Below are 16276 nucleotides of genomic sequence, written 5' to 3' on the forward strand. Positions count from 1 at the left end.
AATTTTATTTGATATCCAGAATCCTAATTCAAAATACCAAAAAGTACATCAGTTTGTGTACGACAACAACAAAAGTATTTAATTGCATATGTTTGGTTCTGAAACATCTACCTTAATGTCAGTCAGATGTTTCTCAAATTAAGAAACATACCTCATTAAAAGAAAATAAACTGGAATATTTCCGTGGAGCTAGCTTGACATTAATGATGTGCACAAGAGGAAAACATCACCTTACATTTTGTGTGTGCAATTATGAAGAAGGCAGACATTTCCCTGCAATATTTTGCTTTCCCACAGTTTGTCTGTCTTTACTTTTTCTCATGTTTGGAAGGCTCCCAATTTTATTAAACACAGAACAGACTCAGTTCCCATTGCAAGTGAGAACAACTCAAAGCCCTTAGTGCTTCACTGAGTGTGTTCAGCTTCTGATGAGTCAGGGTGAAAGCCACTTTCTTTGTCTAGTTACTGATTTCAGCTAGGCAAAGAAAAAAGGGAAGATTAAAATTACAACTTGCTATGTATAGTTTGCTGTGTGTATTGCCACACTCTTTGGGACTGCTTTTCTTATTAGACTAGTGAGGTGTTTTCAAAAGCTTTTTCCACATACACATGAAGCTGCTTATCTGTTACTTTGCTGCTAATGGGAATTCTGTCAGGTTAGATCTTGTTTGGGTTCTAAACCGGGGTCTCTTATGAAATTCAGATTTCTTGGCTTTCTTGGGAGCTATGAATCCAGGGCAACATGTCTGACCCAACAGTAAGTGCATTCCTTCAGCCAGTGGTGAAAAGCGCTACAACTGAGGACAATGCCCGATATTTAACTTGTCTTTTGAAGTGTCTTGGTGATCGGGATTTGTTTTTTCTCATCATTGTCACTCATTGCAGTTGTCTTCTAATGTGTTACAGAACAGGAGCAAACGCCTGGAGAAAGTCCATGTTGTTCTTGGGAATAAATCCTGTGATTTGGATTCGCTCATTTCTACTCTGGCCTATGCCTACTTTCTCGACAAGGTAATGGTAAAAATGGACTGAGTGGTCTTAACTCATTTGCTCCAGGTTGTTACAGACACCTTATTGTTAAGTCAATTAAAACATACTGTAAAAACATTATTCTAGACAATGATTTTGTTATAATCAGAGGTGAGATTTTTAAATAGGAACAACGTACGTTTCTTTCTATAGAAAAATTAATGAGCGAGTATTAGGTGGCTTATTCAATAGCAGCAAAAAATCACCCCTGTATATCATTCTTTTTCCTTTCTCCTTCTTGGTTTCCCAGTGATTCTGTGGGAGGCAAACAGAGAAAGAAGAACAAGAAAAAAGCAACAGATGTTTTTTAAAAAATGAAATAAAAGGGGGAAAAAAACAAACAGAAAATTCAGACTGTTTCTAATTGCTCGCTCTATTAAAACACCTTCCTAATAAAAAAACAGGTCTTATTTTATGCAACTCTGACAAATGGACACCTACCTTACAGGTCAGTCCTCCTGACGTTCTTTGCTTACCCGTGTTGAACATACCAAGAAGAGATTTTAGCTACTTCACAGAGACAAGATTTATATTGGAGGAGCTGAATATCCCGGAGTCATTCCATATCTTCCGAGATGAAATCAATTTGCACCAGCTGAATGCTGAAGGGAAGTTGTCTTTAACACTTGTAAACAGCAACATGCTGACAAGGTATTGCATTGTATGTACAACAAGATGGCTTATGCAGGTTTGAGCTGTTTTAAAAATTGTATTTTAAATATTTTCTGCATTAATATTGGTATTGCTGTGTTAACACAGAGGAAAAAAAAAAGAAGTTAAAATATATTTTGTCTCTAACTATGTCCGATAAATGTAACAAACTAAATAGTCATCTTTCCATCACTTTTAATGGAATTCCCTCTTTTAAGGACTTTGCATTTTCACCAGCTTAGATTAGATAGTTTAGTTCAGTTTAGATTACATAGTCTGGAAGTTTCCTGTGACCAATAAATAAGAGATCAGATTTTCTTCCTGCTTCTTCGTTAGCTTTCACTAAAGGCATTAAGACTGTGACATTGATTTGGAGATGGCCAGCACACTTGCATAAGTGGTGTTAAGTTGGTTGCTAGATTATTGCAGTCCTTACAAACTACAGCATTTTTCTCAAAATGTCCTTGGTGACAGAGGCTCAGAGTTGCTCTGTGAAAGACCACAGTCCATACACCTGTCCTTAAGAGGGAACATTTACAAGCCCGTAGTGAATCTTTTATAGGGAGCCTCTTTATAATGGTCTGCCTGTCTTGCCTGGAGTGAAGGATGCTGTTTACTTCCAACTCGCTTTAGAACTTCATTTAACATAAGTAACATCCTGTTGTGCTATGGCCCCATCCTACTCTGAGGGCTTTGTAGGTTAGAATAAAAGCAGGGAAAATCTAAAATGAGAAATATGCGTAAATCTCATAGCTATTGATTCTTTAACTGCAGTCAGCTCAGTACATCATTCACTTTTCCAAAGTAAAAATTATCCATAAGATTTGCTTTTTTATTACTGTCCCTTCCTGTGTTTTTTCCTTCTAAAGAATTATGATTAGCATTTCATATTATTAAATATAGTTTGGCTTTGTTATTGCTATTATAAGCAGAAACATAAAGTGTCTAAATGCAAAAAAAAAGATCTTTTGTAAGGTTTCAAAATACTGAATGGGGAAAATCCAAAATCTCCCCCATATAAAGAGTGATAATTTCAGTACATGTAGAAATATTCTTTTTCAAATTACTAATTTTTAAAGATTTTGATAATGGAAATGTAAACATTTAAGTCTTAGTACTTAGTGATGTATCAAGCAATAAAACCATTGTGAACGCTTCATTAAAAAAATTACAGTTTTAGGACTTCATTGTGACATTCATTGGCTTTATAGCAGACTTCAAGGAGCAATAACAATAGTGTTATAGTCCAGAATTTAAAGAATTTTTTTGCACTGTTTTACTGGGTTGTCTAAGCAGCTAGAAATATATATATAATTTTTAAATTTGCTTGATAGTGAGGATGAAAGTTTGCAATCGGCTGTTGTCAAAGTCATCAATCCAGATGAGCAATGTGACGGCAGCCTGGAGTTAGAAGCGTCGTCGTCTTCTTTAGTGGTAAAGGAGATTCTTCAAGAAGCACCAGAGTTAATCACTCAGCAACTGGCTTATCTCCTCAGAGGTGAGAGATTACTCTTTATATTAAATACTGAAAGGTTTAATGGACTGTTTCTGAATCTGCTCATGCAGAAAGAGTGTGATCCATTCTTTGGTTAACAATCCCTTTAAAGACCACAGGAAGCTTCATAAAAGAAGCAGGGAGTAAAGAGTTTGTTAAAGAGTAACATTATATTGAATATTAAAAATGTGCATTTAAAAATAGGCATGAGAGGTCTTTGCTGTATCACTAGACAAGAATATTAAATGGAGCTGTCGACACACCAGCTGGGTAGCTGCAAAAGCTGTGCAGTTCTTCGATTCCAGGGGCACTGTGGACAACAATATGGATTGGAATCTAATATTTACATGTTAAAGCTTCTCCTGATGGTGATAGCTTTTTATAGGATGATGGTGTGATGCGAAACTTTTACTGTTTAAAAACGCTGTAACCAAATGTTCATTGTGCTCTCCTTTTCTTTTGTATTGTATGCCAGGTAGAGTACAAAGGATGGGGCTTCAACAGTCAGAAGTATTTTCATTTCTGTCTTCATAGTTCATTGTTTGTATTAGTTTCTTCAGTTTATTTGCTGCAGCAGAACTCTTCAGTTGGAAACAAAATTGGGATTGAAAAGAACTGATTGCTGCTTTTAACTTACTTACTGAATGTTAATAGTGTTTAGTGAATTTTAAAGGTTCTTGGTTTTAATTCATGTGCAACTGTTAAATGCCCTTTTAAGAAATTAATGTGGGCAAGTTTAATGAAGATTATGAAAACTTGCTTACACTTGATTTCAGCAGCTACTGGAGTCTTGGCTTGTCATTGTATTCATCACTGTGATAACTAGTGTAATGAGCATGTTATGAGAAATTACAAAAGGTAATTTTAATTTTTTTTTATTTTTCCATAGAAGAAGCATTAACAGTAACACAGCGTTTAGCTTGCTCTTTTAGTATCTTTCCATGCTAATAAGCTCTAGTAAACCTGCCATGAAATATTTTTGTAAGCTCCAAATTTCTGTTGAGCATCTATTCAGGAATTTAGGCAAATGACCAAGCATAGTAATTGATTTTGGAGGCAGAACCAAAAAGGGCTTTTGGGGATCTCTCAGCATACCTGTTGGTGGTGGAAAGAGTCAGGAGGCAGTGCTCTGAATCATGAACAAGAACATGTTCAAGTACTATACATGGTTCTAAGTGTCTGCATGTTTTGTCTTTCTGATCTGTATCCAAATTAAAATAAAGTGCTTTTATTAGAGAAATACTGAAAGTGTTTGCATTAGAGATGGCACTTCCAGTTTTGAGGGAGACAGTAGCTAATTTTTTTTTTTTAAATTAGTAACTTCATTTTAATTACTGTGTTTGGTAGCTTATGTTTGAGGAACTGAGTGGATATGCGAGTCCCTGCATACCTTCTCTTGCATGGTATGAGAAATGATTGACAAAGCCTAGACAATAAAACACAGCTGCACTTGTGACTTGATGCTTTTTTACTTCTCCCCACAATGCAGTTTGTATGTATAGAAGGGTAAGCAATACAGTGAGCGCTCTTGTGGGTCTCTTAAATTAGAAAAGGTTTTCAGTACTTAAGAACCTTCCATTGCAAATTCAGAAACGTCAGTGAATCCCGTTACTGGTTTTGGCAAGACTAAAAAAAACCCAAAGTCCTGGATATAAATGTATGTAGATGGCAGATCAAACTACAAGCTGTCTGAAAATAAAAGATCAAATACAACCTACCCAAGTCTAGCTTTTGTGTTTCTCTATATATTATGGCCTTCTGTCAAAGTCCTTGCCCATAAAGTACAGCTTTTGAATTCATCTCACCTGTGAACATAGGAAATTAAGGGACCACATATTATGGTCTGGAAGGATGGGTGGCTGCTTCATTCTCACTACCAGTCAATGCGTGTGTAGAGGCTCACAGGAAGGTCCGTCTGTCTGGTGGCACTCCGTGGGCATAGGGCCCATGAGGAGGTCCTACTGGGGTTTTCCCACTTTGTTATGTTACTGCCAACGTAAACCTGTGTATTGTTGGTATGTATAAATTTTGGGGCAAGTTCGGAACAGAAGGCTGAAGTGGAAGTCAAAGTGCTAAGAATTAGGACTTTATTTTCATAAAACAGCTGAGAGATCCTGACATCTGAGTCTCTGAGCTGGGAACTCATCTTTCACTTTCTGGCGTTCCAGTGAGTATTTTGCTAGAAGACTAGTAATATAATACAAATATCTCATGTTTTAATAATTATCACGTAGTGGCTGTGACAGCTTCATTTGTTGCCTCTTTTTCAAAGTTCTTTTTTCTCACAGTCTGTTAGCAATTTTTTTTAATTTCAGTAACAGAGGCAGATGTTTATAACCTGCCATATTTCAATTCTGAACAAACTTCACCTGCTTCTCTGTGTTGAAAAAAACAAAGTCAAGAGAAAAGACTTCTCCTGTGAAACTGAGCATTATTGATTTAGGCAGTTTAATATTTAAGGACTTTTTTTCAGCTGAATGCTTTCCTGGTATCTTTGTCTCCCTGTCAGACATGCTATAAGTTAATTCTACCCTTGGGCTTTGAATAGAGCCTGCTTGGAGAGTCAGTGTTGTACAGCCGTATTTGCCCTAAGTTAGAGCTTGTGCTGTCCCTGGATTTGTGCCAGAAGCAAACAATTATAGAACCTGCCAGAGTCTTAGGCCTGTATTATTTTATTTCCCCAGAGATGTTTACAAGGGGACTGTTGCCAAACTCTAGATCCATTAAACTGCTGAATCATTACATTTTCTGTTGCAGCCAGCTGGCAAGGATGTGATTCCAGGCACTCACTGTCAGGTACCTTGGGTCAGTGCACTCTCAAAAATGCCTCCTTATGTTTATTTGTATAAGGCCTTGAAGGATGCCACAAGGTGCATGCTGCAACATGTAAATAGAGACAGATTTACAGCAAGAACATCAGCAATTTTTTTTTCATATGGATCTGCTTTTGCTAGTTATGAGCTGCATAGTTGAGGTCTTTTCATGCCCTTTTGGGGCAGTCTGACTTTCAGTAGAGATTAGTTTGTTATTCTAGCCACCCAGATAAATGTTAAGAAATGCCCTTTTAAGGACTTTGGGAATTATGCCAATTTTTTTTGTTTGTTTGTTTTGTTTTGTTCTGTCTTGTACATCGATCAGATGATTCACGTGTTCCCTAATTGGTGCATCCTTAATACGTATGCCAGAAAGAAAAGCATTTTGAACTGCACCAAATGTTGCACTTATTTGGACTGGTACTTTTGGTTTTATGTATGGAAATAGTTTTCATGGAGGCAATGCTTACCCCCTGCCCTTCCCCCCCAAATTACATTTTATTCCAGCTTTGTGGCTTTCCTGTTAATTACAATGAAGACTGCTTGCTTGGGTCCGTTTTACAGTTTTGGTGCGTGGGGTTTTTTTTTGGGTGGAGAGTGTTGAGGTATGCTTTCCATGAGGGACTGTTGGTTTTCCCCTTTTCCCTGTCCTTTATTTTTCCAGGTCACGGAACAAAACCTCAACAGGAAAAATGCCTATGTTTTCATTGTACTGTTTCTCCCAGCCATAAACTTGTAATTCAGGAGATGCTTGTGCTGTTCTTAATGTTTTCCCAAAACGACTTCTGCCTTCATTAGATCATGTTTAATATTAATGCACAGCAATTGCTTTTGGCAAAACTAGTGCTCCACTTCCAAACTGCTTTGCAGAAAAGAATAAAATGCACATTTTTTTTTAAGAGTCCTAGCCTATTTTCTAGTGACCTCTCCGTCGGAAAAAAATATCTGTAGTGTAGTGTGATGCACACAAGAAATAATATTGAATCTTGTATTACCTATTATATATTTCTTTTTTCTGTGCTTGTCAGCACACAGAGCAGCCTCCATTATGCTTTCAGAAACCCTGGGGGAGTTGCACCAGCACTCAGTAAAATCTGCAGGAGATTTCTGAGCCCATGTATCTCTTTTATAGCAGGTACTTACAAGAGAGCACATGGCTAAAAGGAGTACTGACCTTTGGCCAAGCAAAAGTACCTTGAGTGAACTGTTTTTCTAAACTACCTGGAGCCTTAACCCTCACAGGGATGCTGAGGATGTTTGGGAGAGAAGACATATGTGCCTTTCTTTCCTGCTGATGAGAATAGTATTAAAGAATGAAGGAAGAATAAATATTGATCTTGGGGCTTGCTGACACCCTATTAATTTGAGAAGGATCATTTTCTTGCTTTCATCCTAGCAGAAAAGTTAGCAATTGCAAGCACTACAGTATTGCTGTGACAAGCGGGAAAAATAGCCTTTTAAAAACCTTTCTAAGATGTCTGCCTATGATGAGGCATTATTTCAGGCTGACTGCATTTCATTCTTGTATTAAGTGATAAATCCCAAAATTTCTAAGTTTGCTTTGCTCTTTGAAGATGTCACCTCTCATCAAAACATGCAAACCGATTGACCCTGAGATGAACTGAGCAGTGAAAGGCAAAGGCTTCCAGTTAGATGCTGCAGTACAGTGCATGTCTAAACATACTCTGATTTTACAACTTTGCAGTGACGTCTGTGTCCTGCCAAAGGTGAGATCAAATCCAAGATGGCCTCACTGTTGAAGAAACTGAGAATTTCTCACACATGTGAAAGCAGGAGACAAATGCACACCAGTACCTGTAGAAATGCACAGTAGGCTGCCGCAGTATGTCCTTTCCATCCCTTTTCATTGGGGAATAGATAAAAAATGTAAAAGTTTCCTTCCACCAATCCATGTGTTTAGGAGAATTAAGCTAGTTTTATTGGCATGAGCAATGCTGCTGCAACACTATAGTGGAACTGCATTGGTATGAAAGAAATCCATGTATTACTTTAGCAAACAGACACTTATGATTTTTGGTGCTGTGTAGCTGCTGTGGTTTAGGCACTTGTTAAAATCACAGCCAGATACTGACATGGCTGCTAGAACCTGTCTTGGTGTAACCACAGCTTTCTGCTGCCAGTTCTCCTATTTCCTGCAGTTGGAGAAATACAAGACTCTTCTTCACTCAACTCCTTTGCTGTCTTGCCGCCCAATACCCTTTTGCTTGGCTCTAGAAAGTCTGGGTGACATAAGGCCTGGAGCTAGTCAGTTTAATTTGGTGGCCCAGCCCTGAACTTTACAGTAGAAACTGCCTGCACTGGATGGGAACATTACCTGTTTGAAGTACTGACATAGAAAAAAGGTTAATTAAATAATCTATTTCATTTTATTGTAATAGTATGGGAATTGTTTCTGTGAGAAACAGGAAAAAATACTTTTCCTTGAATTCTGACACTCAGAAACTACCTTCATTTGACTGTTTTTGTATGGTTGAGCTTTTATTAGGTTTTAGGAGGGACATATTTCTGCATTTGTCTTACAGCTTAGTTGAAATCCAGGACTGACTAGATAAAAACTGTGGTATAGTTATTGCTCAATTCACAATCAATCCTGTAATTAGGCTGAAATGATTTGTGGTATATGGAGCTAAAATGAATCAGAAGTTGCTGACCTGACACCGAAGCCACTACATAGTAGTTATTTCTGTATAATTAGGCAGACAACGAAGCTCATGCCATGTTGCCTTCAAAACTGATGAGCTTGGTTGGATATAGTACTCACATCTCTCATTTTACTGCATTTTCCAGTATGTTTTTGTTAAGATTTTCCCTTCTTTGTCTTCCCCAAATACTTTCCCTGCCAAAGCACACACAGCTGTGGTGAAAGTTTGACACATTGCGTGTCTGAGGACCTGTGCAGATGCACAGACTGCCTAGCTCATCCTAGTGCTGCTGGGAGGCTGTACGGGATGTGCTACAGCCTCCCTCCCATACGTAATTGTGTCTTGAATTTGAGCATGCATTGTAGGTCCAGTACTTTCTGCTGGAGTCTCCATTTCCTCTGTGTGTGGATGAGCAATTTCCCTGTCTGCTCCTGGAGGAAGAAGAAAAGGGTGCTGAAAAGGCAGAAGATTGTTATTGCTAAAATAATTTCATGGAACCTGGTCCCTGACCTGCCATTTATCCAGGTGCAGCTCAGACTCTGCACGCTCTGACTAAGAGTGTGCCGTGGGCTGTCTAACTCATTCTGGTCACTGCCCTTCCCAAGGTATGGACAAGAATATGTAGCACAGGCACTGTTACCTGGTTCGAGGTGGGAACTACGAAAGGATATTGTTAGATAAATTATCCTGGAGGCTACTGATTGAGAAACTTGCTTCACATTATATATAGATATAGATATCTTGGGTGCTTTATATGTCAGTTATTTACCTGTAGACATCTGAAATCTGCTTGCTGTAGAGCCATGTTTTGTGTACCTAAATTTACAAATGTCAGTCTGGGTCAGTATACATGATTGTCACGCAGTCTGTATTTCTTTTAATATTTTTGATATTATCAGATAGGGTAGGAGCATTGTCTTAAAGTGATGGTAAGACTGACATAAAGAAAAGGATGCTGAGAATTTAAATAATATTGGCAGTGACAATATCTGTAACAGAAACACAGAATGGAATTTCACATATGTGAATTTCCAGAAATTAATATTGGATGGGGAACAGCTTTTGGCTTGTTAAGCATTACTTATTATTTAATCCACATAGGATTTGTCTAATAAAGAGGTGTGTACTTAGCACAGCAAAATTGTTTTGTGTTGCCAATGCCTCATGAATGTTGAAGAAAGGCTTTTTGTTATTTTATGTGATGACGGTGTAGGAGAAAAATGGATACATACTAGGTGTTTGGGTCCTAGTCAGTCTAGTGAGATTGAGAATGGCTGTGTCCAAGTTTTTCTTTTTCTCTCTTGGCTCTGTGCTAAAGCCTAAACATTTTGGCTTACAATATACTATTGTACTGATTTGCTCGTTGACCTGGCATGACGCAATGCAATCATACAATTGTTTGAAATCCCTGTGCACAGTACAGTAATAAATAATTTCAATGCTGAAGTATAGTATTATCCTTAATTCAGTGTGAATAATTGGAAGCCAAGGCTATCTTTGGGTCTACTAATAAATGGCATCCCAGTCTCCAGGGAATGAAAGGGTGACTTTAAACGTTGAACCACCAGGAGTGTTCCATCCAGGATGGAATATATGCAGCACATAGTTGTCTGAAAAGACATCAAACTCACCTCTGTACTGTAAGACCATACCAATTATGGTGAAGTTATTTATTGGATTATGTTTCTCTTAAATTTCAAAATTGAATCCATCATTTTGTTTTGCTGAATATGCTGTGCTTTTTTGTTATGTTCATTGATGAGGAATTGACTGGAGTCAGTTACACTAAAATGACCAATGACTTTAAGATCATCTTGTCCAACCCCCCTGCCACATGCAAGGACATCTTTCACTAGATCAGGTTGCTTGAAGCCCTGTCCACTCTGACCTTCAACACTCCAGGGATGGGGCATCCACAGCTTCTCTGGGGAACCTGTTCCAGTGTCTCACCACCCCCAATGTAAAGAATTTCTTCCTTAGGTCCATTGTAGCAGTTCATTGACACATCTGTAGAAGGAAGTTTGCCAATGTGGATTTACTGTTTCCAAGCATACCGACGCTTGGTCTAATGCTTAGAGAGAGGAACAAGCCCTGGTGTCGCACTGCTCGCTAGTGGCCGTGCCATAGAGCTGTGTTAGACATAGAGAAGCATGCTGCGCGCCGTGGCAGCACTGGGACCAGCCGGTTAGCTGTAGCATAGGCACTGACAAGCCACCCAGCTCAGATTTTAGAAACTACCTTTGTGTTAGGAGGATGTTTCTGTGTGAAAAGCATTCAATATCTAATTCAGTGAACCTGTCAGTGGAAACAACCTCCAAGAAGGAAAGGGCTTGGATGGCGGTACAGTAAACATTCTTGTTTCTGTAGTACCTCTTTGCTGTTCGCAGGAAGCATTGATTTTTGTGTTTCAATGTTTCAGGAAGCATCCTCTTCAAGTGCTTGTCTTTGGAGGCTGACAGAATTACAGAGCAGCAGGAGAAAGTCCTGTCAATCCTAGAGGAAAAGTTTCCAGATCTTCCCCCACGAGAGGAAATTATCTCTGTTCTCCAGGAGACTCAGTTGAACCCACAAGGTAGTGCAACTTGCTTCCATTTTTCAGACCTTTTATAAATTTAGTTATGTAACTGTATCAGAATATGTTGGCTCGTTGTGTGTGGTGAAAATAAGTTGCAGCATGCTATCTTCATTGACAGTTACGTGTATTATATTTAATTTTAAGTTAAGCAGCTTACATTCCGAGTCATGGAATTGAGATTTCTGTTGAGGAACTACTGAACTTTTAAATAATCTTGTATTGCTTTTACAGATAAAGTAAACATGGATTTATTTAATGTATTGCTTTTACAAGTGTATGCTAGTCGAGAATTTGTGTTGATGAAGTATAGGGGCATAATCAATGTGTCAGCCCATATGCAGAAATTATGCTGCAATTGCCCACATGGTGTGGGGGAGTGGGTTTTATCTTCTGACCCATCCCAGGTTTATTGAGGTCTGTGTACAGGTGAAGTGAATTTGACTTCAGACTAAGATTAAGGAAGCAGTGGGAAAATTGCAATTCTTTCATTTTCTTCTGCTAGAAATAGCTGAATACAATGTCATTTTTTCAGTCCTCAAAAGTGCCAATGTTTGAACCCAAAATTTGGTAGCAGGCTTTTGAAGGGATGCTCTGAAAGCCTGACGAAAATTGTTACAACAACTCTCACATTTTTGACTCTTTGTTAAACGGCATTGGCTACCAAGTTGTTACCAAAGAGTGAGCACTGAATTACTGAGATATTTCTTTGTTAGATATATCATGTATGCACAGAGTCCATGCAGACTCAGTCTTTTTCTTACCGTTCTCTGCCCATCCACAGAATCCTCTCATCTGAATTCTGACAGTCAGCCTGAGATGGCTGCCCTAGCTGGTGGTTAAGAACAGAATTTCAGGTGCTGCTTCCTTTGCTTGCTCTTTCAGTGAGGTCGCAAGCTAAATTACTTCAGGGCTATATCTCCAAATAGTTCCCTGAGGTTCCTCCAGACATTAGTCAAGGAATCGTAGTTCAGAAATTAACTGAATTCAGAACTGAAATCCAGTTGGATGGGAGAGACCCAGTGAAAGTGGCTTTTATGGAGCTCAGTTCTTAGTTCTGCAAGTTGCCTGGGAAGATGGTTTAGTAATGTTCGTCATAGACTTGGCCCATGAAGTTTACCCTGATATCCTATGCAAAATTTGGACAAGTAGATACAATGGATTCAGTCTGCATGGCATTGGTTATCAATAATTTTTATGTGCCACATGAGGAGGGCAACGTCATACACTCTTTTTTTTTTTTTTGTCTCGTAGCTGCTGTTTGCTGTGTGTTACAAGGTACATACTTAATGCTGCATATATTCATGTGGCATTTGTATTAGTAAGGTGCTGTTGAGTTTCTGGAGCCCTTTGAAAGCACTAACCTCTGGTGAATATTTTACCTTATATACCTGTTATTTCAGGCAGTATTAGGACAATTCAGCAAAAAAGTTCTTAGTTTCATGCAGAAATAATAATTTATTGGCCTGATTTCATGAATTCATTTGTTATTTGAGGCACAGTGGGCTGTAGCCCACCAGAAAGTCTACCTGTTACCTATAAATATTTTTAAAAGGATGTATAAAGGACAGATGCATAAATATAATAAATATGTGAACATTAGCCAGTTCATCTTGTCATTAGATTGAATGCAGTAGCTGGACTCTATACAGGAACAGTAATGAGAGGATTCATTTCTCTGGCTTAAGTTGGTATTTGGCTTCCTCTTAAAAATCAGTCATGCAAACACATTTTGGATGTTATGCTGCTAAGCTTTAAAAGTCTGTGGACATTTTAATTGCCACCCTACACTGAAGTAAGTGGCTTGCTGCTTTTTTTATATAGACATTGGGCTATCATGTCTGTAATTTGATTGTGTGATATGGCCATGTTCCTATACATGGTACATATTTGAGAATCTTTACAGCATTTTAGACAGACATCTCCCATTAGAGAAACTTAGTCACACAGATTTTCAATACATTGTACTTAAACATATCAACATGTCTGATTGCAGTGTGAAGCAATTCCAATTCTACACTGTTGCTTCTGATGATATGGACTTCTGTTTCTATGGTACATAAATATCTAGTTGGTTCATTCACCATCTGATGTACATAAGAAAACCCATTGGTGTCGGTATCAGTTTGTGAGGAAGGTCAGAAAGGTTGAATGACTTTGTGTTTACAGAATATCTTAAGTGCTTTGCTTCTGAGTATTTTATAAATACCATAGTATTCCACATGTGCTTTTCAATATATTACTCATTCCAGAAGTGTTTCATATTAGTGATTTCGTATTAGACCATAGGAATGGTCTATCTATACATTTATCATCAACTGGAATTCAGTTAGCTTAAAAAATGTGAGTGTTCACACAACTTCATTGCAGGAGACTTAATTCTTCATCCTTTGCTTCCACCCAGCCCCTGGCCTTAAATCTCTTCCTTGCTTAAAAAAATCCCTCTAGAAACATTAAGCATTGAAATATTAATGTTGGTTTTAATTTTCTCATAGAATGGTCTAAAATACAAAAGGCTCAAACATTAAGCTGTGTTTTTAATTTGTGTTGCTGCATCTGGTCAGCTGTAGACACTTGTATGTATTGAAATTCCTTTCTCTTCTCAAACAGGTGTAAGTATTGAGGAGGTTATGCTGAAGGATCTCAAGGAGATTTCAGATGGAGAAATCAAAGTAGCAATTAGTACTGTGTACATGACACTAGAGGTAAGAGGAAACAAAAACAGCATAGTGGGTAAGCAGCCCTATTGCATACAGAGACAGTTCTTTAACAAAGATTTTGAGCCAGTTATTTTCTCACGATTATACATGAGCAGAATTCTCAGTGATTTAATTAACTTTGAGAGAAGCAGTAGCTGTTTGTAGTCTGGCTTACGTTATTATGCATCTGATCATTCCTTCCTGTTAGTCTGTACCATGGTGTGTTAAAACAAGGGCATCAGCAAGTTGCAGTCTTTGGATGAATTGAAGGTGTGAGCTTTCTGGCGTACTTTAGTAGGTAGATGCTAACGAGGACTTTGTCCTACCTTTCACTTACAGTATAGCATACAATTTATAAAGCCAGTCTAACACTCTCTCAGCTTTTTGAGAGGAGGGGATATTCTTTTATGCCTTCTATAAACCTATTTTGAAACCGTGTAATGAAGTGTGTCCATTGCCACATTGCCTGAAGGAAAATGTTGGTAGAAACAAAAGGACCTCAATGGGGCAGAAGTTCCTAGAATTTTGATGTTTTGGATCAAAACTACAGATTTGTGTTTTTGAGTATCCCTGAGACAGCCTGAAAGTGGCTGCTTGGGTTTTCTTTCTTCACCAGTCCCAAACATTTTGTAATTGCTTAGGGAAAACTCTTGTGTAGTATGTTTTGTATCATTATTTCAAGATTATTTGTGTTATGGATATCAATAATTATTTACCGTGACCTGAACTAGATATAAATGTTTCTGGCCAATATGTAAAAAAATTAATTAAAAAATATTAATGTTTAGATCATTGAACAAGTATGACATGGCACTATTGCTTCTGATGGAGGTTTACATACTGGTGTACTGATTAATAATAAAACTAACTAGATTGAAGAAAATCTCAACAACAAAGAGAGACTTTTATGTAGTATATATTTGCAATTTACAGTCTCAATGTTTGCCTGAAGGTCACCCATACAAAAGTATTTGACATGCAAAGAAGTTGTCATCTTCTACTTTTACATTGTACTTTAATCAAAACTTTAGTTTACTTCAAATGGTACTAAAAAAAAATCACTTTAAAAAATCACTTGAATAGTTCTTCCCTGTGTATATCCTATGAGATTTATTACACATGTCTTTTGTGATGCATTTTACAAAAAATAAGGTGCTTCTGTGGTTGAAGAAGTTTGTGGTGTGATCCAGCTAATAATTATCCATATATTTCCGTTTGCATACTAAAATATACAAAGCAAATTGGCTAGCAAAGCTTCAAGAAACGAAGCAAAATCTGTTAGTTTCTTCGTTAGTTTCTCAGTGTCAGGCACTCTTTACCAGCCACCAAACCTGCACTGCTTTATGAACCATAATTTTTCTCCTGAAAATTATGCCAAGGTTGGGAGGAAGGGGGATGGGGGGAGAGTATTGCAAGATAAATCCCCAAAAGAGGAAATGGGATTTTTAAAAATTATTTATAAAATCTTCCTGTTCTTTTGTTTTAAATCTTACTCTCTTACTCTGTCAGTTCCAGTGAATGGTGGACATATAGGGCTAGTAATTAGGAGCTAGCTCTAGCATTACATTTTCTTTTTATTTATTTTCTTTTTAATCTTGTTTAATAGACTACATAGAATGCAGGCCTTGCACTCCACAGATCTAAGCTTCAGCTAAATGTAGGTGAACTCATCTTTACTACTCTACATACTCAAAATAAATCATAAGCTAAAACTTGTCTTCCTTTTGGCCACAACTCACAAATTGAATTTGTCAACAGTAGGTTTTCATAGTCCTAAAAGCAGGCAAATTTTCAAACTTTTTTCAGTGATTGTGTAACATTTTGGCTGACATCCTTTGTTCAAGGAGTGTCAAGTCTGGTGGTCAAGCAATAAATGTTTCATAATTGTTTTTGTTAGGGCGTATCTAGTGGTCATCATGGAAGAAAAAGGAGATTCATTTGCATGTAAAAAGAACAAACTGATCAGTGTTTTACTGATGTTAGGTGGTTTTTAATCCCAATCTGTTAAGTAATTTTATTACCAGCATTTTTGATGGTGTTTTTCTGGAAGTTAGAAGTGTATCTCTTTACTTTCTGCTCTCTGTTGTTCTTCTGTGAATAGTTTGCTTCAGAAAGAGCTAATTTTTCAGGGGTGCAGCTGCTTTTTTTCTAGTTATAATGTTCTACAAAGTCACACTTTCTACTAAAAGGACTCTTAATTTCACAGTTGGGATGGAGGTCAGTTTTGCATTTGCTGCATTACTGGCCTTTGTTCAAACATTTTCTGAACTCCCTGATTTACAGTGCTTGACCAGCACAAGACCTTTCTTAATTGCTCTTATTAGAGCCAGGGATGATATGGTCTGCATGATGGT

General features: G+C 37.7%; 1 protein-coding gene across 5 annotated transcripts in view; it reads left to right on the top strand.

The window, feature by feature from the left end:
* PRUNE2 (prune homolog 2 with BCH domain) overlaps nucleotides 1–16276 on the top strand; it is a 149175-nt gene that overhangs the window by 30660 nt on the left and 102239 nt on the right. For all 5 annotated transcript variants that reach the window (XM_030004451.2, XM_030004453.2, XM_030004452.2 and 2 more), the window contains exons 2-6: nucleotides 907–1011; nucleotides 1478–1680; nucleotides 3015–3178; nucleotides 11071–11223; nucleotides 13834–13928. In XM_030004451.2, coding sequence (XP_029860311.1) covers nucleotides 907–1011; nucleotides 1478–1680; nucleotides 3015–3178; nucleotides 11071–11223; nucleotides 13834–13928 — 720 coding nt within the window. The remainder of the gene's footprint in view (nucleotides 1–906; nucleotides 1012–1477; nucleotides 1681–3014; nucleotides 3179–11070; nucleotides 11224–13833; nucleotides 13929–16276) is intronic.

Source organism: Aquila chrysaetos, chromosome Z, assembly GCF_900496995.4.
Source record: "Aquila chrysaetos chrysaetos chromosome Z, bAquChr1.4, whole genome shotgun sequence".
Classification (NCBI taxonomy): domain Eukaryota; kingdom Metazoa; phylum Chordata; class Aves; order Accipitriformes; family Accipitridae; genus Aquila; species Aquila chrysaetos.